Source organism: Canis lupus, chromosome 11 (assembly GCF_048164855.1).
Source record: "Canis lupus baileyi chromosome 11, mCanLup2.hap1, whole genome shotgun sequence".
In the NCBI taxonomy this organism is placed as follows: Eukaryota; Metazoa; Chordata; class Mammalia; order Carnivora; family Canidae; genus Canis; species Canis lupus.
The window spans coordinates 3,215,114-3,234,919 of NC_132848.1; the positions used below are offsets into that span (position 1 = coordinate 3,215,114).

The 19,806-nt window shown below is 52.3% G+C and overlaps 1 protein-coding gene across 8 annotated transcripts in view; it reads right to left on the reverse strand.

Annotated features, from left to right (window-relative positions):
• Positions 1-2,589: 2,589 nt before the first annotated feature.
• MYO1A (myosin IA) overlaps positions 2,590-19,806 on the reverse strand; it is a 34,547-nt gene continuing 17,330 nt past the window's right edge. For 4 of the 8 annotated variants that reach the window (XM_072842851.1, XM_072842849.1, XM_072842848.1 and 1 more), the window contains exons 23-33: positions 16,933-17,067; positions 16,118-16,224; positions 15,594-15,726; positions 15,337-15,489; positions 9,261-9,351; positions 8,552-8,670; positions 6,203-6,308; positions 5,981-6,010; positions 5,471-5,524; positions 4,994-5,068; positions 2,590-2,871 (exon numbers count right to left, since the gene is read on the reverse strand). In XM_072842851.1, coding sequence (XP_072698952.1) covers positions 4,995-5,068; positions 5,471-5,524; positions 5,981-6,010; positions 6,203-6,308; positions 8,552-8,670; positions 9,261-9,351; positions 15,337-15,489; positions 15,594-15,726; positions 16,118-16,224; positions 16,933-17,067 — 1,002 coding nt within the window. In that variant the 3' untranslated portion in view covers positions 2,590-2,871; position 4,994. Of the gene's footprint in view, positions 2,872-3,299; positions 3,495-4,993; positions 5,069-5,470; positions 5,525-5,980; positions 6,011-6,202; positions 6,309-8,551; positions 8,671-9,260; positions 9,352-14,350; positions 14,743-15,034; positions 15,163-15,336; positions 15,490-15,593; positions 15,727-16,117; positions 16,225-16,932; positions 17,068-19,806 lie in introns of those variants that run through there. The other 4 variants (XR_012038833.1, XM_072842854.1, XM_072842853.1 and 1 more) reach the window with 4 other exon arrangements.

Here is a 19,806-nt window from a genome sequence, read left to right on the forward strand (position 1 = left end):
TATAGTAAACTGGTGATTTAGTAGGTAAACACGGTCCCTGAGTCCTGTGAGCCACTCTAGCAAATTAATCAAGCCGATGGGGGGAGTTGTGGGAACCTCCAGTCTGTAGCCGGTAGGTCAGAAGCATGGGTAATAGCCCAGACATGAGATGGCGTCTGAAGTGTGAGGGGTGGTCTCAGAGGACTGAGCCCTTAACCTGTGGAGTCTGATAAAATCTCCGGGTAGATGGTGTCAAGGCATTGCTTGGCGTGGCGAAACCATCCCTCCACGTACATTGGAAGTAGTCCAGAACCTTTAAGACCGAAGTCTTTTTAAGGTAAATCACCAAACAGGGCTCCAGGATGGCTCAGTCATCAGACTTTGACTCAGGTCGTGGTCTCAGACTCCTGGGATCAAGGCCCTGCCTTCGCATCCTGCTCCTCACCCAGCTCCATGGGAAGTCAGCTTGTCCCTCTCCCTCTCCCTATGCTCCCCTCCTGCTAGTGTGCACTGTCTCTTCTCTCTCACAAATAAAAAAATAAAATATTTAAAAATAAATAAATAGGGCAGCCCTGGTGGCACAGTGGTTTAGCACTGCCTGCAGCCCGGGGTGTGATCCTGGGGACCCGGGATCGAGTCCCACATCAGGCTTCCTGCATGGAGTCTGCTTCTCTCTCTGCCTCTCTCTTTCTCTCTCTCTCCAAATAAATAAATAAATAAATCTTTAAAAATATATATTTAAAAAATACTAAAAAAATAAAATAAAATAAATAAGGAGCACCTGGGTGGCTCAGGTCACGATCCCCGAGTCCCCAGATCAAGCCCCACAGTGGGCTCCCTGTTCATCGAGGAGCCTGCTTCTTCCTCTCCTCCTGCCCCTCCCCCCACCCACCCTCATGCATGCGCGAGCTCGCGCTCTCTCTCTCACCCTGGCTCTCTCTCTCTCTCAACTAAATCAATAAAATCTTAAAAATAAATAATAAAATAAAATAAGTAAAGTCAATCACCATGCAATCCCAGTAACGCACACACACAAAGCTAAGTGGAGAAGGGCCAGAGATTCAGTCAAGGTCTTTTGGGTCAGGTCTCCTTAGGTACAACCTCTTAACAACAGGAAGAGAGCCAGGATTTCTTCACACATTCTCCAAGTACAAAAACAAAACAAACAAACAAACAAAAAAACCAGGAATCTGGCTTAAAATTTGGCTTCATTTTTCCTGGAATCCCCAGGATTGCAATTTTTGTCAGTCCCACCAGAGAGCAACCTTTCTGCATTTATGCTCCTACTTGGCAAAGCACTCGAGTCCTCTCAGCACACACGCCCATCTCCTGAGTCTGAGCTGTACCAACTCTTGAAGCTTTCATGACCCAAATAAATTCCCTAGAATCTGCAAAAGCTAAAACCTTGTAGATAGATACTTTTGAAAAGCCAGCACGATGATTCACTGAAGAAAGGCTTGAGGCTCCGACAAGAACATTCTTTGACCTCTAGCAATAAACCTGACCCAGGGGACACTGAGTTGGACTTTCTCTCCACCTCCCACCCCACTGTACTGCCGTAGGTCCAAAGTTGCCCCATTTAGGTTCTTGGAAGAGAGAACTTTCACTGGGGTGAAGGACCTGTGGGAAGTGACCTTTGGCTCAGTGGCGCTGTCTCCTCACTGCCTTGGGCGAGTGCAGTGTTGACATAGTATCAGGCGGTTTGAGAGCATGGCCAGGCCCTGCACCAGGCTAAAATAAGGAGTCTGAGGATTTCCCAGGCTTTCCCTCCGGATACAGAACACCCCTTCGGATCCCTGGGCTGTGGTAGTTGGCACATGAGATACGTAAAAGACACTCACACACCTCATCTCAGTGCCTTGCATATTCTGTGGACCTCTAGACCAGCGCTACGGGGGCTGGTATCGGTTGCATTGCAGAGGAGTCTAGAACAAATGTCTTCCCCTTCAAACAACTAAGATGGCCAGTTAACACTGAAGACAGCTGCTCCCTTCTTTCTCAGTCTCTGTAGTCACTTCCCAATCCACGCCCCATCCTGGCAAGACCAAGCGTTGTTTGTTCGTCCACAACCCCACTATACCATAAACCATGTATGGGTCACTGTCTGTTCCATGACCTGTTCCCGGACCCCTGCTTGACATTTGGAGACAGAGAAATGGTGCAATTCTATAGATTAATCCTCCTCTGTGGCTGGGTTCTTGCACAGCCTTGACCGCTTTGCACCACCCACGCCTTCACCCTTCTCTACCTAGAGTCAGATTCAAGATTGCTGTCTCCTAGTCCCATCCTAGAAATACAGACAAGCCATTCGGAATATGTTTTTCCTTTATCCAAAGCTAATCTGTGAAAGTCTTTGAGTGCTAGACACCATCTTCCAAATTCACTGATTTATTTTTTAATTACTAAATAGGTCTTCTAATACTACCTGTATGAAGCACTGACTAAGGCACTGTTGGGGAAATCAGTACATGTAGAAAATAAAGATGCTTCCATTTATATATGATACATGTATGTGTGCACATCATAAATGTGTATGTGTGTATGATGTAGCTGGAAGAGTCAAGAAAGAGAAAAACCCACCCACTGGCCAAACAATTGCATCACTCTAGGTCACATGTGAAAATTCTTTATTGTTGAGTAGAGAGAGACATCATATTTTTAACAAACGACACTCCAGAAACCCCGGGGAAATGTATAGTCAATGCCCGCTGGGGCCAAGGATGCTCACTCTGCGGTTTCTACATCACAGCAGGATAGAGGGATGGAGAAGGCATCAAAGCACAGCCGTGTTACAAGAATGGGGAAAAAGGGAAGGAGGAGCGTGTGCAGTGGCAGTTGGGAGAGCGTAACAGGTGTCTTCATGATGCAGTCCAGAGGTCCAGAAGTAGAGAGCTGAGGACAAAAAAAAAAAAAAAAAATGAAATCACATGTTCTGTCTTGTAAAATTCCCACCGACCACCAGCTGGGGAAGTAGGGGTATGTGAGTGGCAGGGGAGATATGTAAAGGGAGGAAAAGAGAACAGAAGAGAACAGAAGTCTTAGCCCTCAGCTTTCCCTGTAGTCTTTGAACTAGAGGACTGAACCCTTCTAGCCACAGGAGCTTGCCCTTTCCCTGTTCTGTGTTTACCGTGCTACTTAGAAACACCCCTGTGCATGGTCTGTGGGTCCCTACACTAGGTTCCTATCATACTCGCATCCCTGTGAGCCAGGCATACACACAGCCCTATCCAGTGTGCTCTGGTGCTAATGCTCCCCCCAGGCTCACCCATGGCCTCCTCTTTTCAGAAACCTCCCAGGGAAAGCACAGGCCCAGGGATCACCTCCTGTGTTAGCAGTTTCACATGAATGAAATAAGATGACACAATGATCTGTGTTGCTCCGTCTCATCTAATCTTAAATGCCAGGCCCCAGGGACTTGACGTGCTGTTCCTCCTGGCGCCTCACGGGTTGAGAACGCTCCATCGGTGGTGAGATTATGCAGGCTGCGATTATGCCAGCGGCCCCTCTGAAAGAGCCTGGATTCACCAGCGAGCATTAAAAGAAAGTTTCTACAATGCACTTGTTTTCACCATTTTTATAAAATACTACGGCAAAATTGCACTGTAATTATCTTTATGGTCAATGCAGAGCGCCGGGGAGAGTGTGTCATCCAGATATAGCTGCCCGTGTAATTATCTGGCGGTCGCAGCACTGAAATAAGCATCTAATGAGAGCAAAATGATACGGTGAGTACCGTGTAATCAGCGAGTTACGGTTATTACGGCTGCGTGGCCCTCTCGCCCGACCGAGCGGGGCCAGACCCGGTCTCCGGGCCCAGGGGCTGTGCGCCCGCAGCCCAAGCTGCCGTGGAGAGCTCCTGCTCCTTGGGTCTCCCCTGAGACCGCAACATGCATGCCCAGGCCCCGAGGGGGGGGGGTGCAGCGGGAGTCTCCCCGTGGCCACCCGGCTCCCACTCCCGCGCTTTCTCCCCCCACACCTGCTCCTTCGGATCTACTGCAAAGAAGCCGTGGGCTGGGCTGCGAGGCCTGGGGGGAGCTGGGGCCGCGACAGCCCTTCCGTGCTGTGACTAGACGCTTCCCGGGGACTCGCCGACAGGGGACCAAGCGAGACATCCGTCAGCCCACTCGAGCCCAGGGTCCAGCCCAGACAGCTCCACGCAGACAGACCAGAGTCCGCCAGGGGCGACACTGGGGCTCCCCCAGCTCCGGACTGATTCCAATGCTGCCAACACACAGCGCCGTGCTCCGTGTGCCAGGCCCCATCCTGAACACTTTACCTACGCTCCGTCCTCAAAACCACAAGCCTGCAACCTAATATGACCCTCATTTCTCAGATGAGGAACCTGTGGCACAGGAGGGTTATGTAACTTGGCCGAGGGGACACAGCCAGGGAGCTGCAGATCCCGGATTTAAACCCAGGCTATGCTCTAAGGCGTTAGGCTACGCGGAGGTACTGAGATACGGTTTCTGATTACTCCCCATTAAATTTCAGAGTTCCTTGCATTTCTTTCTAAATCACCCTTGTGACGAATTACACACTAGACCCAGTCACCCGAGATTCTGAATGATCCGAACAGTTTCTGCCTACCTAGGAGGCCGAACACTCAACCCCTGTGAGTTGGATGTGGTGCCTGTTACTACCGGGTGCTGCTCCCTCCAGCTTGTACAAGACGATTCGAGAACGGAGCCCGAACAACAGGAGCTGACCATCCGAGAAGCCACAGGGTCAACCCCTCGCTCCCGTGGCCCACCACCCCTGCCTACTCGGGAGTCAGCCAGGGTCCATGACTCAAGGGAAACAGGGGCGTGTGTGCATGCATGTGAGTTCATGTGTTCTTGCAGACAGGTTCGCAGCTCTGGGGGCTGGCGTGTTGGACCAACAGTGTGCTGGCCGCTGGCCATGTATTTTAGGGCAAATTTATGACTATAAATGCCTGTAGCATCAGACGAAATGTCTCTCCGGCTCCTCCCCCCTTACACATGCACAGTCCCCTCTCCTAACCAATAATCCTTACCTTATTCCGCACTGGGGGGATACTGGAGGGTGCCAAAGCTGGGGACCTTCTCTTGGTTTACATCAACAGGAGTGTCTGAGGTAAAATAAACAGTGTAGTTAGGAGGGGTTTTTCTGAATGTGACCTTCACCCTGACCCTTTGATATTATCAAAGGGGCTAGCCATGAAGGGCAGCATCAGGAGACAGAGTCGGAAAGCAGAGGCATGCTGTGTTTGGGAGATGGGGGCAATAACAGCCCCCACCCCTCCAACTCCTTCCCAGCTGCAGCAGGACTATCTTATGAAGGTCTCCCCGTTGTGTTCCTAGGGACATCTGGACTGTGGCTCCAACCTGATTGGGTAGAAGGGCCGAGGAGCCCTCACTATAGCTAAGAAAAGTCCTGTCTTTCCCTCTGGTGACAACTATGAGGCACTTGACTTCTGCCGAATCTTTGCTAGTACCCTAACCCCTCCTACTGTGCCCCCACACGCTCCTACCTGGCTGGATGTTCCTCTTGCCCATAAGTCCCACGAAGAAGTCATGCATGTCACCTGTAGAAGAAGGGCCAACATTGCCAACAGTGATAATGGGGGTAGGGGAGTGTCAAGACTTCCAAGATTGGGTTTCTTGGGTCTTTATCATGCCACAACTGGACTCCCCAGTCAGCAGGCTATTAGCCACCCTCTCTGCCCACCTCACCCTCTCCACAGTGCAAGAATTCTCTGCCCCCCAGGTGTCTGGCTTAGAGTCTTCACAGCCACCAAGAGGTTCTCTTGCTTCTCAAAGACCAGCTGATGGAGAAAAAGTCCACCACGCTCATCACACCTGTTTCCTCCTGGTATCCAGTGGAGCCCATGAGCCCATGCCTTGGTGCCCATGAGCCGTTGCAGCTGGCATATTGTTTGTGCCAGCTGAGACGGGGCCAGCCAGAATGGCCACTGGGCCCCATGCCCATGGAGCTCTAGCAAACGGTCAGCAGAGACAGGGAGGGAGAAGAGGCTACTCACGTTTCTGGGGAAGTGGCGATTCCTTAGGATCTGTGAAAGCAAGAAGAGTGTGTCATTGGGGAATGGAACCTGGAAAGGAATGGTCAGAGGGTGTTCAGAGCACAACCCCCAATTATTCACCAAGCCATCGCCCGTCTCCATCCCACCTGAAGGCTCTTCTCAAGCCTATTTAATCATCAGAATCCTGCCCCCCACCCCCTTCTCCCCAGGGCTGCTTCCTACCCACGCTAGCCTTGCTCAGCATTTTGAGCAATCCTTCCAGAGAGACTGAGCCGCTGTCATAAAGCTTCCGGAGCAATGACGGGGGCAACTGGTAGAGGTCCGAGTCCTTTTAAGGGACAGAAACAAAGAGGGCTGAGGCAGGAGGCTCACACCTGATCCATTCACCCCTCCCCACAAACCATGGCCTCTTCTTGAGCCCATCACAATTGAACCTGACATCCTGTATCTTTTGGGATTTCTTCTGGTTTACAATGGAAGAGAAGTGGGCTCTCAAAGTGTGGTCCGGGGACCAATAGCATCAATAGCACCACTGCCATAGGCTTCTTAGAAATTCCTAATCTGCATCTCCGTCCTACCTGAGACCTACCGAGAAGATCTGCATTTCAACCCGGCCCTTGCGGTTATTCACCTGCACAGCAAGATTGGAGAAGTAGGGGTAGAAGGAGCACATCAGGCATCCCTGTAGGCACACCAACTGTCCCAGTTTGCCTAGGACTCAGAGCTTTCCTGGGATATGGGCTTTTCAGTACTTAAACAGGTGGTCCTGGGAAAATTGGGATGGTTGGTCACCCTATCTCCCAAGCTCAAAGGGGACTGCGTCTTGGGGCTCTCTCCCAACTGCTGCCACCTCCCAGTGAGAAGGGCCATTGGCTCTGCTCTCCTTGGCACATCAGGAGCCAGTTGCCCGGGGATATGGTTGCCCTGCTATGTGAGGGAGCCACAAAGTCCGCCACTTTCAAGAAAGGAAAGGACAAATAGATAAATTTATTTATTTATCTTCTCCCCCACAAATAAACCCCATTCTGGACCTGCTGCCAGGCAGGGGCTCTTCATTGTGTTGGTGATTTTTTTTTAGCAGTTTGGGCACCGCAGGATGGTTGGTGGGCACACATCCCACAGCCAGTTAACTGCAGCTGCAGAGAGACGATGCCAATGATCACGTTCGGAGATCCTCACCTTAGTCTCAGCAGTGCCTCCCTCTCCAGAGCCCAGCTGTCCTTGGGCTGCCGAGCACAGAGCACATCTACACAGGATGCACCCGTGCACACACCAACCCCGTTGCCCAGCACACATACCTCCTACCCTCTCCTCACCCCCACTTCCCCCGTCCTCATGCACCACTGGGGAGAAGGGGTAGGATGACAACCTCTCCCTTTCATTGACCAAGGGGAACCAGGTCTTGAAGTAAGCTTGTCTTAGAAAAATATATCCAGGGGTGCCCAGGTGGCTCAGCGGTTGAGCGTCTGCCTTTGGCTCAGGTCATGATCCCGGGGTTCTGGGATCGAGTCCCACATCGGGCTCCTCCTCGCAGGAAGCCTGCCTCTCCCTCTGCCTCTCTCTCCGTGTTTCTCATGAATAAATAAATAAATAAATAAATAAATAAATAAATAAATAAATAAAATCAAGAAAGAAAGAAAGAAAGAAAGAAAGAAAGAAAGAAAGAAAGAAAGAAAGAAAAATATATCCAGATATTCCGACTCTCTCCAGATGAAACTTTGGGCTCCAAACATAATGTCCAATGCATACTTGGCATTCCTTGTGTATTTTTTTTTAAGATTTTACTTTTTTTATTTTTTATTTTTTTATTTATTTACGATAGTCACACAGAGAGAGAGAGAGAGAGAGAGAGAGAGAGAGGCAGAGACACAGGCAGAGGGAGAAGCAGGCTCCATGCACCGGGAGCCCGACGTGGGATCCGATCCCGGGTCTCCAGGATCGCGCCCTGAGCCAAAGGCAGGCACTAAACTGCTGCGCCACCCAGGGATCCCTAAGATTTTATTTTTAAGTAATCTCTACATCCAATGTGGGGCTGGAACTCAAGCCCGAGATCAAGAATCGCATGCTTTCCCGACTGAGCCAGCTGGGTGCCACTATTTTTTTGTATTTTTGAAGTGGTTCTAGTCTTTTGGATCTGGTGCAACAGCCACCGCCTATATGTATGCATGCCTATCATGCCCTGGGATGCGTAGGGTTGAAGACTGACTCCTCTCTTTGCCCTGCATACAGCTTCCTAGGCAGCCACTTTTCCCAAATTGTTCAAATATCCTGCCCACCTCCTGTAATGAGATGCTAAACTGATCCTAGCTGGAGAGGCAGTTGGACTTCACACACTGAATTTGTAATAAGTTCCACCTATAATCATCTTAAAAGCATGTGTACCAATCTAATTGCTGTCATTTCAAAATCTTAAAAAGAGGGACAGAGGTTCTTACAGACGTGCCTAGAGACACCCTCAGATGGATACATAACTCAGGTGGCCCCAAGCTGCCTCCCAGCCTCCCCTCAACAGCCACAGGCCAGGCAGAGTGCAGCTCTCTGCCAGGTGGGCACTGCAGAGGGGCGCCTTACCTTGCTGTGGCCCCCACCAGGCACCACTTGCTCCTGTGAGTCCTCACAGACAGCCCCAAAACTGGAAGCCAGGCTGATGGCCAGGATGGCTGCAAACAGCAGGGCACTCCGCATGGTGCCTAGGAGGGCAGAGGGTCGTGACAGGAATGAGGGGAGGAGGTTACAACACAGGTGCAAATGCAGGAGACAGTTGGCACCTGTCCCGAGCCTGTTTCCCCAGCGCCCCGTCTCTCTGGCCAAGCCCTGGTCTGGGGGAGCATCTCTGAGCAGGCGGGCCAGCCCCTGGGCTCAATTGCCCTGCTCCCCCATCACGCATCTCCCGACGCTGAGCACCTGGCAATGGGCAATGTGGCAATAGTGCCAGACTCTCATCTCCAAGCAAGAGAGATTCGCAGGACACGCACGGTCTGGTCTGTCTTCTTAGTTAGCCTGAGGAGGGACTCGGGACTCTGCTTTCCAGCACCAGGTAACCCAGGACTTAGGCAAAAGTTTCTAGGATGGGAGCAGTCTGAAGCCACAGGCTCCAGACAGTCCTGGTTCTCTGCCCCTGTGGGCGCTTTCTTCTCGTACCAGGGCCCTGCTCCCGGGCCCTGCTCCCAGATCAGAGGCCCCACCTCTGTTCCCTCGGGTCCTTTATCGTCTCCCAGCTCTGGCCTCTGGCCTCTGGTGCCAGCCCCAGCCCATCCAACATTCTCCCACTCGTGCCTACCTGTGGAGCAGTCCTGAGCCGAGGGCAGCTGGTCTAACAGGATGGGGGGCCGACCGGGAACACTGGCCACTGCCCACGCACAGCACACCACCTGGGTGGAGAGAGCCCAAGTGGAGGGGATCTGAGGATGTGGCAGGAGCTCCCGGCTCCCAGATAAAGGCTCTGGGAGGGTCTGGGGGAGCCGGGGGAGGGGCTGTGAATCACCAATCCCAGGGTGGCTGGAGGGGAGGGGGGAGGCTGGTGGAGAAAAAGGAGGATATAGGCTGCAGACACACACACACACACACACACACACACACACACACACACACCCCACACCCCACAAAGCCTGCAGCGTCCTGGAGTTAGCCAGCAGCCCACTTTCCAACAGCCCCTGAGCTGGGCATACTAAGGAATGATGTCGTCTATGCTTTGTACCAAAATTTCCACGCTCAGTAGGAGACGACTCTGTTTCCTCATTATTCACCCATCAGCTCCTCGCCCTTTAACCCTTCAGACTCTACTGCCAGGCCCGCAGAATTTCAGACAGGTACTTCTCTGGCCAGGACCACCCCCAGGACAACCAGACCCAGGCCCCTGAGCAGTGGGAGGTGAGTTTGGCTTCCCTTCCCGCCCCCATTTCTCCCTCTGTCCTCCTTCCAGCTGCAGCTGACCCCTCATCTAGGCCCTCAGACCAAGTGAAGGTCGGTACTTCTCCCCTGCTACCAATGCAGAAGCTTCCAGTGTCTGTCTCCCTCCACCACTTCTCCAGAGCTAACACCTCCTTCCCATGCCACTGCTTCTCGACCCCTGAATCAACCTGATTTAGTCACATCCTTCTAGAATTCTACCTTCTACCCCTCCTGCTAGGAAAGGAGGAACAGAACACGGCGGCGAGCTGTCTCCCCATCCTCCCCGCCCTGGCCAGCCCAGCACTGATCTCGCATTGCCTCTTTTTATCATACGGTTCCGTGTTTTCTCCTCTCTAATCTACCTCCCCGCAGCTCAGGCATCTTCTCCCTGACATTTCAAGTCTCTCTTTCATGGCCCACTCTGTTGAGGGGGCTCATGGGGCTCCCTTTGTACCCAAGGTAGAGCCCCAGGGGACAGTCAGAGCCAGAGTTGGGACAGAAGGAGAACCGGAGAGAGAAGACATGCTCAAGGGAACGGGCTGGGGGTGGGGGCAAAGTGAAAGCACTTTCAGAGCCATTGGGCATTTCCTATTTTTCAGGTGAGGAAATTGACTCCCTCCAGAGAAGGTGAGACTCTTGATCTCAGGGTTATGAGTTCAAGCCTCACGTTGGGGAGAGAGATTCCTTAAAAATAAAAAAAAAATCTTTAAAAAGTTCAGTCCTGTGCTCCACAATATATAGCTACTGGAGAAGAGCCACAAATTTGGGGGGTGTTGTTGTTTTCATTCCAAACCTCCCCTTCATTTTACTGCACTGGTAGGAACTTTGACCAGTAGGAGAACAGTTAACTCTCCCAGAGGGAGTGGTGGACCCTTCTCTGCGAGACCTGGAGACCTGGACCTTGTGCTCTTCTACCGCTTGGGCTGGGAAGAGAACCGGCCGTTGCGTATTTGCTACAGAGACTCCCGCTCACCACTGCCTTCCCCAGTTACCCTACTTAATATGACCACCCTTTCACACTCCATATCCCTCTTCTGTTTCTTCTCTTCATTTATTACATCCAATATTCTAAATGTTTCACTTATAGCCTGTCTACCCGCACACCCCCCTCCCCACCTCCCAGAATGTCAGCATTACACTGGCAAGGACTTTTGTCTGTTCTGGTTACTACTGGATATCCCTAGCTCTATAGTGTTTGGCATATTTTAGGTGCTCAGTAAAATTGATTTAACAAAACAGGAAGCCCGAGCCTGCCTTCTTGCTCTGCAGCCCACAGGGTGGATCCTCCTTAGAGCCTCTCAAGGGCTGTTAGGGTCCTGAAATGCCCTCTACACTCCCAACACCCCCACCCTGGGACTTGAGCCATACGGAAAGAAGTCACTCTGTACATGGCCCCATGGTCAAGCCGCAGTGAGGGCAGCAGCTGAGTCTCAAGGCCCCTTTATTATGTGAGAGGCTAATGGGGTCTCATTGGGAAGCCCGAGTGGCTCAGCGGTTTAGCGCCGCCTTCAGCCAGGGGCTGATCCTGGAGTCCCGGGATCGAGTCCCACATCAGGTTCCCTGCATGGAGCCTGCTTCTCCCTCTGCCTGTGTCTCTGCCTCCCTCTCTCTCTCCCTCTCTGTCTCTCATGAATAAATAAATAATATCTTAAAAAAATAAAGCTTCCCATTTTCCAGCTAATTACAGCGCTGTATGGGCCAAGCATGGGCCAGGACCCCAGGTTGGGAGCCTTTGGTGGGATGAGGGGTAGAAGCTAGAGCCTATTTACATGTAAATGGCATGATAGGGTCATGCCTTTGAGAAGCTCAGGTGCAGTCCTAATTGGATGCAGCCATCTCCTACCTCCTCTCCTCCCCCTATCAATCTTGGGAAGTCCAAGCTGGTCCGGCTGGATGGAAGGGGAGGAAGCAGGGAGGGGAGTGTTCGACAGAGGGCTGAGGACGAAAGCCTCCAGGGTCCCATCTCTGAGGTCTGAGGCAGCCTCTCTCCACCCCCAACCCCCCATCCCTGCCGCCATGCCCTGAACCAGACAAGCAGGGCTTCAGCAAAGGTCCGCCATGAATAATGTCCTTTGATGATGCAGCATCTCACAGAGGATGGCAGGAGCCAAGGATGGGGGGAGCAAGGGGATGGCAGGGAGAACTGGTCACCCCTTGATCTCTGGGATTAGCAAAGACTTGAAAGAGCTAATGCTAAACTAAGCCAGAAAGGTGATGAGGAAGGGAGGCTTTGAAGGCCTAGGCAGGGCTTCATCCTGCCCACAAACCGTATACCAAAGGCGTGGAAAGTGCATGTTGCAGCTCCAGAGCACCTAGGTGGTTTTTCCCTTGACACTTTTCCTTTGAGCCACATCTCAGACAGCTGTCAGTGACCTAGAGGAGCCGGGTCCCTAGCAGGTCCTCCCTCTGGAGCTCCCCCTCTTCGTTGCTGGGGTGGGCTGGAGATGAGGCCAGGAAAACGTGTGTTCCTTGAGTTGCGCTGTGATGGGGTTTGTGGCCCTTCCTGGGGTCAAAGCAGGCGAGGTGAGCATGTTGTGCAGGCAGGATGACCCGCAGACGTCCAGCACATACACAACCAGGGTGCAATGGGGACGGAGGCCTCGGCATCCTGGGGGCAGCCTGGGGGGAGCCGTGGGGTGGGGAGGGAGAGGCGGGCGCGCAGGACCAGGAGAGTGGGAGGAGGGCAGCTTCGGGATGGGGCCAGAGGCTGTCCACAGCCCTCAGCAAGGAACTGGAGGAGCCTCTGCTTTCCTGCAGAGGAAATGGGCTGAGCCAGGGAGACCGAGGAGAGCTGGCCTGAGCTGAGGTGGAATGGCTCCCCGGGGGGGGGGGGGCTAGCCAGGCCTTGGGGTCGCAGAACTGCACCTCTGGGGAAACGCTGCAGTGACCCAAGCTCTGCAGCACAGGTGGGGCACCTGAGCCCCTGGAGGCTCCCCCCTCAAGTAGGCCCCAGAAGAGAAGAGGGGCAGAGACAGGAAACTCAGGAGCCCCCAGCCTTCCTCAGAGGAGCACCACCGGGTGGAGGGAGGGCAGGGGAGACTCCGCTGGCCTTCCCACCCCCCACCCCCACCGCCTTCCCCAGCCCGAGAGCCCAGGAAGGGCAGCGGGATGGGGAGCAGCAGCTGCACAGCCTCCTGAAATTGCTTCTGCAAATGACCAGACACTTCACTGGGTAAGTGACGACAATTTGGTCCCTGGGAGCAGGAGGCGAGGCAAAGCGGGGGCGGGCAGGCTCTGGTGGGCACCCCTGCCACACTGGCCCTCCAGCCCGGTTCTGGGAAGTCAAGGGGGGGCTGCGGGGAGGCTGACTCAGGACGCAGCCCCCCGTAGGCCGGGCTGAGCCGGCTCGGGCTGCTCCTAGTGCTCCCGGTGCTCCCAGTGCTCCCAGTTCCGGGGGGGGGGGGTGCTGGCAGGGGGGCTCGGCGGGGCGAGGCTGAGGTGCAGGCCTCAGGAGATGCTCCTTGGGCTCCCGCCGCCCAGGCTGCAGGCAGAGGGAAAGCTGGACCTCAGGGCTCCGAGAGCTCGGTGGGGGAGACGGGGAGGGAGGGAGGGATGGCGCCAGGAAGGAGAGACATCCAGAGGCAGGAACAAAGGCCTCACGGAGCAGGAGTCTACATTTTACTGCAAACGCAGGAGCTGCTTGTTCCCTAAAGGTAGCGACGACAGGGGTGGGAGAGCCTGAGCCGAGGAGTGTCTATAGGAAATGGAGATTAAGGGGGAGGGGAGATGTTCAAAGCATTATACACGACATTACGTGTCACTATTAGAGCCCACGGAGACGGGACAAAGAGATGGTGTGAGACAGCTGAAAATCAAGGAGAAAATAATGGCGATGATGATACAGAGAAAATAAATAAATGAAGACAAGAGGGAGGAGACTCGTCATAAGGGTGGGAGCGGCTGGGTCCAGGAGACCCCCCCCCAGCCGCAAGTGGCAAGTGCCACCAGCTGCAGCCCCAGCTGCGGGGGCAGAGATTAGCAAAACTGTGGGCAGAAGCCTGGCATCGCTGGTGTGTGGGAAGGAAGAGGATGCTGGGGGCAGAGCCCAGGGATGAGCTTGAGGATGGAGGGGGCAGGGAGCTCTTGGGTGCAGGGGACCCTGCATTCCCCAGCTCACCTCAGCTCACATAAGCCCTCCAGCCTTGGGCCTCTTTTCAGGCTAAATCTCCAAAGGATCCTAGTTTCCGACAAGACAGGGATCCTCACTTCTTCCCTCCAGGGACACACTTAATGAATCAGCCCATTGGCCACCTGGGACCTGAGCCCCATAGCTAGCTGCGCCACCCCCACCCGAGTCTCTCCAAACCCTGCCAGAGCGCAGCCGGTCAAGGAGCCCGGAGACAATTTCCCTTCTTTTCCATTCTTATTATCTGTATTTGCTAGCTCCAAGGAGCCCAAGGAGGGGAAGGGGGTGAAGGCAGACAAAATACAAGCCCTGCAAAGGTGGGGGAACAGGGACCCACCCACATTAATCAAATGTTTGGGAAGTCACTTGTTTTATTAGTGAGCAAGGAGGTTGAGGGTGGGAGGAAGCTAAGTTCTAAGGGAGAGGGGACTGGAAGAGCTTGGGAGAGGAAAGGTCCTCTTCAAGGGTTCTTCAGTCTCTGAGCCCCATACAAGGGTCAGAGGGGTTGGACATGAGATCCCCCCACAAACGTGGGTGGGTCGGTGGGTGAGTGGGTGGGTGGGATTGGCCCTGATCCAGGAGACAAAGCTGCAGTCTCTGTGTTAAGCCTCCACCTCCACGCTATACAGTCACTTCCAGGCAACGGCTCCCTTTCTTCTTGCAGCTTAGCTTGCCATTTTTACCACCCTCAGGGCCCTGGATGACCTTGACATCCACTCTGTTCTCCTTGAACTTCAGTGAGAATCTGGACGGGGAATAGAGAGGGGTAAAGCCCATCCCCCCCATCCCCTCACCCCTACTCCCATATTTGCACTATGGCTTTCCCTCCCCTTCCTGAAGGTAGTACATCTCCTCCCCTCGAGTCAGAAGACTCAGGGCCCCAGAGAACTTGGGTGGGGAGACTAAGAAGCACCTCCGAGCCTTGCCCTGACGGAGTGTGCTTCAGTTTCTGACTACACAAATTCTCCTGGTCACAATGACCAACAGCTTGGTCATCTGTCCCCAAGCTGGCCCTCAGCACCAGCTCATGGCCTTACTTCTCAGTCACGGTGACTGGAAGCTGCTTCTGTGTGGCATCCAGCACAGCCTGGTACATTTTGGTTAGTAGTTCAATCAGATGTTCGCTGACCAGCAGGAAATCCCCCTTGGAACCCACTGATGATATCTTAGGAAGGGGGAAAAGAATGAGGAAGGGATTCATTTTTCTTCCATAGGAGCAGGCTAAGAGGTATTGAAGGCCCAGAGTGAGGGGTCTGGGCCCCATCACCTCCAGCCCACCCCGACCCTGGGATGCCTACCACCTCCAGTGTGAGGGCCTGCACCCCTGGAGCTCTGATACCTCACTCAGATGTAAGCTGAAAAGCCCATCCTTGAAGCTGGTGACTGACACCCCAGCCACATTGTCCAGCGCAATGACAGTTCTGGCCTGGGAACTCTTGGTGTCTATGAGAATCACATGCCCCTTGGTCAAGAGAAGAGTTCGAGAGGAAGTCTAGGGACAGAAGAGGGAAGTGTGAGGAAGGGTGAGGGCTAACCCCCACCCCTCCAGCTAGCAGCCCCAAGGCTCTGGAGCAGGCTCAGGACGCCAGCCTTCACCTTGCCGTTGCCACGATTGACCTTCTTCACAGTCTCCGCCATCAGAATGGGCCCTTCCGCCCCACCCTTCAGTTTCTGCAGCTTGGGGTTCCCTTGCAGCCCAATGTAGTCACCGTGGAATGGGATCGGGACACTGAGGACACACAGGAGGTATGCAGTGGAGCCTCAGTCCTTGCCCCTGACCCCCAAGGCCCAGCACCTCCTCACAGTGAGGCCCCATCCTAGTCCTCTTGTGCTTCTTTTCCCATCCTCCACCCTATCCTCTATCTCAGTGGTTCTCAGAGCATGGTCCAGGACCAACAGCTGCGCCCCCTGGGGACTTACTAGAAAGGCAAATTCTTGGGCCCACAGCCCCAGACCTTTTGATTCAGAAACTTTGAGAAGGGGGTGGAGCAGTCTGGGTGTTATCAAGCCTGCCAGGTGGTGCTGATGCACATTCAAGTTTGGGAACCACCACCCTATCCCACCTGGAGGATCCTCTCTGTGCTCTCAATGGACATGCACAGGGCCTGAGGGGCTCTCACCTCTGGGGGTAGGAAGCCTTCTTGTCCTTGAACAGTTCGCTGGCACAGAGCTTCTCCTTCAGGATCTCTACCTGCTTCAGGGACAGCCGATCCCGGAATCTCTTGCACTGTGAGGGGGAGGGTCGGGGCTAAGCTCAGGGAGGCAAGGGGCTGGGGGGTTGGGGGGGTACTCAGAGGTGGAGGGAGGGCAGGGACTGGAGAAGAGGAGAGACAGGGAATGGAAGAGGCTCTAGCACTTCAGAGAGGGCAGGGCTGGGGGAGGACTGGGGGCTGAGGGACTCTGGGGGAGACGGATGGAGATGATCAAATGCCAGCCCTAGGAGGGAAGGCTGTATGCCCAGCACACAGCGCAAGGCCTAGTCTAGAAGGTGCTCGATAAGTATTTCCCGATGGCAGAACACTGTGCTGAGTGCAATAAACCAGACATAAAAGGACAAATGTATGATTCTACTTATATGAGGTGCCTAGAACAGTCGGACTCAGAGAAAGTAGAGTCTACATGCCAGGGGCTGGAGGAGTGGGGGGTTACTGGTACCGGGTACTGGTACAGTACTGGGGGTTACTGTCTAATGTGTTCAGAGTTTCAGTTTGGGAGGATGAAAAATAGTATGGAGATGGGTAGTAGTGATGGTGGCACAACAATATGAATGTGCTTAATGCCACGGAACTGTCTACTTAAAAATGGTTAAAATGGCCAGGTTTGTCATGTATGCTTTAAAGAAAAAAAAAAAGTGGAAGAGGGAGGCAGAAGAGGAAAATCAGAGGGAGGAGGGGAAAAAGACAAATGAGAGGAGAGGCTCCCCGGCCCCACTCACCTTCCAGTGGTAGAAGAGCTTCTGCAGCTCCTGGTTAGCCGTGTGGAAGTACCTGTATGGGGCAGCTGGCCACGTTCTGTCCAGGATGTTGGTAGATGGCAAATTGTTCTTTAGCCCCAGCAGGAACTTCTGTGTCTAGATTGGGAATGCAGACGGTGGGGGCGGGGGCGGGGGGAGATTGGGAGTGGACTGATGAGAAGAAAGACCTCCCAACAGACAAATTCTCATCCAGATCCTGCTACTAAAAAAGAGGGAGGCCACCCAGAGGGAGAAGCATGGAGGCTGGCTAGTAAGAGCATGCATGGGAGACCGAAGGGAGGGAAGGATTAGTTCCAAGTAGAGACCTGCTGCCCAGGGTCATGAGGTGAGAGGAACCAAGATGAAAACTGGCCTCCATATTTTGCCCCTATGGCTGTCTCACTTCGCACATGCCTACAGCTGGCCGCCACTGTCTGCAGTGGCCATCTCCCCTCCTCACTCATCAGTCAAGCCCAACACCTCAATCTGGCATTAGAAGTCTTCTACTTAGAGCCCAGCCTCGTGCTGCAGGATCCCCTGCACCATCTCGGCACACCTCTGAGACAGGACTCCTCATCGTGGCCTCCGACCAGCCCATGCATCATCACTCTGTGCCTTAGCCCATTCTACGCTCAGCTCAGCTCTGCCCACTCAGATCCTACCTGTCCTTTGAGATGTAGTTCAAAGTCCTCCTGGATTCCCCAAACCAAGGCTGCCTCTCCTTTCTCTGAAGCCCCATGGCACTTGGTCTATACTTCTGTGTTTGGACTACTGTTATTTGCATGGAAAACTTTTTCCTCTTCTAGACAGCGAGTCCTTGGGGGTCTGGATCCCCAGCTGAGTTTTTTTTCCCTCACCATTCCACATTTATTGAGTGTCTGCTCTATGCTTGACACTGTTCTAGGTATGGAGACACAGCAATGAACAGAGCAGGGTCTCTATTCCCATTGAGCTTACTTACACTCTACTGGGGGTGGGAAAGGAGACAACCCACAGCAAGTGAACATATCATGGAATGTCAGATAAATTTATATGCTATGCTGCAAAAAAAAGCTGGCCCTGAGACAGAAAATGAGTGACAGCATATTCCAGAAACAAAAAGAGTGACTGGATTAAATCGAGCAAGAGGAGATCAGAGAGTTGGCTGGTCAAGTACAGGTCATGAAGGGCCTTGTAGGCTGAGATAAGAACACTGGCTTTTATTCGGAGTGAAACAGAACACCATAAAGGATTTTAAGGGAAAGAGTGATATAATCTGACTTAATTTTTAAAAAATTTATACAACTTATTGTCTTATTTTGAAAGCTTTTTAAAAAAGATTTTATTTATTTGAGAGAGAGAGAGAGAGAGAGAGCATGAGCAAGGGGGAGGGGCAGAGGGAGAAGGAGAAGCAGACTCCCCGCTGAGCAGGGAGCCTGACACCAGGGTCTCCATCCCAAGGCCCTGGGATTACAACCTGAGCTGAATGCAGATGGCTTTACCAAATGGAGCCACCCAGGTGCCTCTGAAAGTTTTTAAACTTACATAAAAGTTTAAAAAAACATTACAGCAAACAATTGTATACCATATACTCCTCCCTAAATTCACCAACTGATATTAACACCTTGCCCTACTTGCAGGCTCTCTAACACATGCACACATATATAACCAATGAGTATAAATATATAAATACACACATATGCACATATAGATAAATCTTTGCCACCATATCATCCTAAAGTAGGTTATAGAAATCATGACATTTTTTTCCCTAAAACTTAAGCATGTATCTTCCAAGAACTAGGACATTATCCTATACAAATCATAATTCCACCTCCAATGTAAGAAGACTAACGTTAATTAGATACACTCATCCAACAGCGATGCATGTGCAAATTTTTCCTAATGTCCTTTATAAACTTCTAAAAATGTCCTTTTAAAAAAAGTTTTGTGTTTATTTTTCCTGTTCTAGGATCCAATCAAGTTTCACCCATGGCATCTGTTTAGTCTCCCCCAATTTGAACAAGGACCCCTAAGTCTTTATAGCCCAGGGAGCACCCAGCACTCTATTTGTGAGGTAGACTTGAAGATAAAGAAAATGGCTTGCTCTTGGGGCGCCCAGGCTCAGTAGGTTAAGTGGCCAACTCTTGATTTTAGCTAAGGTCATGATCTCAGGGTTGTGAGCTCGAGCCCCACGTCAGGCTCCACGCTCTGCTCAGAGTCTGCTTCAGGATTCTCTCGCTCCCTCTGCCCCTCCCCCACCTCTCTCTGCCTTACTCACTCATGCTCTCTTTCTCTAAAAAAAAATAAATTATTTAAAAAATGACTTGATTTTTGAGCACTTCCACGTTTTGGGTATTTTTATAAAAAATGTTCTACTAAGACATTAGTTTAGAAAAATTATAAGAGAAAAAGGCAATACACTCAGTATATTGCTGTACCCCTCTAAGAACTATCCAAGCTCTTTGATTCTTCCACTACAAAGATCTAGCAGGCTTGGTCTAATCACCTTAGACCTTCGTTTAAATCCCCAGTCCTTGGTCTGGTCTAGTTTGATTTAATTCAATAAATATTCCTAAGCATTTCATGCAATCCCCCATGTTCTAATTGATGTGGAACCTCTGAGGGTTTTCTTTTTTTAAGTGTTTGTTTTTTCTAGATCTAGAAAGTCCTGCCTTTCCCTTTATAGCCCTTCTGCCCCGAGTAGGCCTCTATGGGTGGTGGTGGGGGGACAGTGTGGGGAGACAATCTCAGGCAGGCGTTAAAACTCTGGAGTCAAAGAGTTTGTATCCCAGCTCTCTTGCACTTACCACAAGTGGGACCCCTAGTGAGTTACTCAGCCTCTCTAGGCCTCAGTTTTTTACCTACAAAATGTGG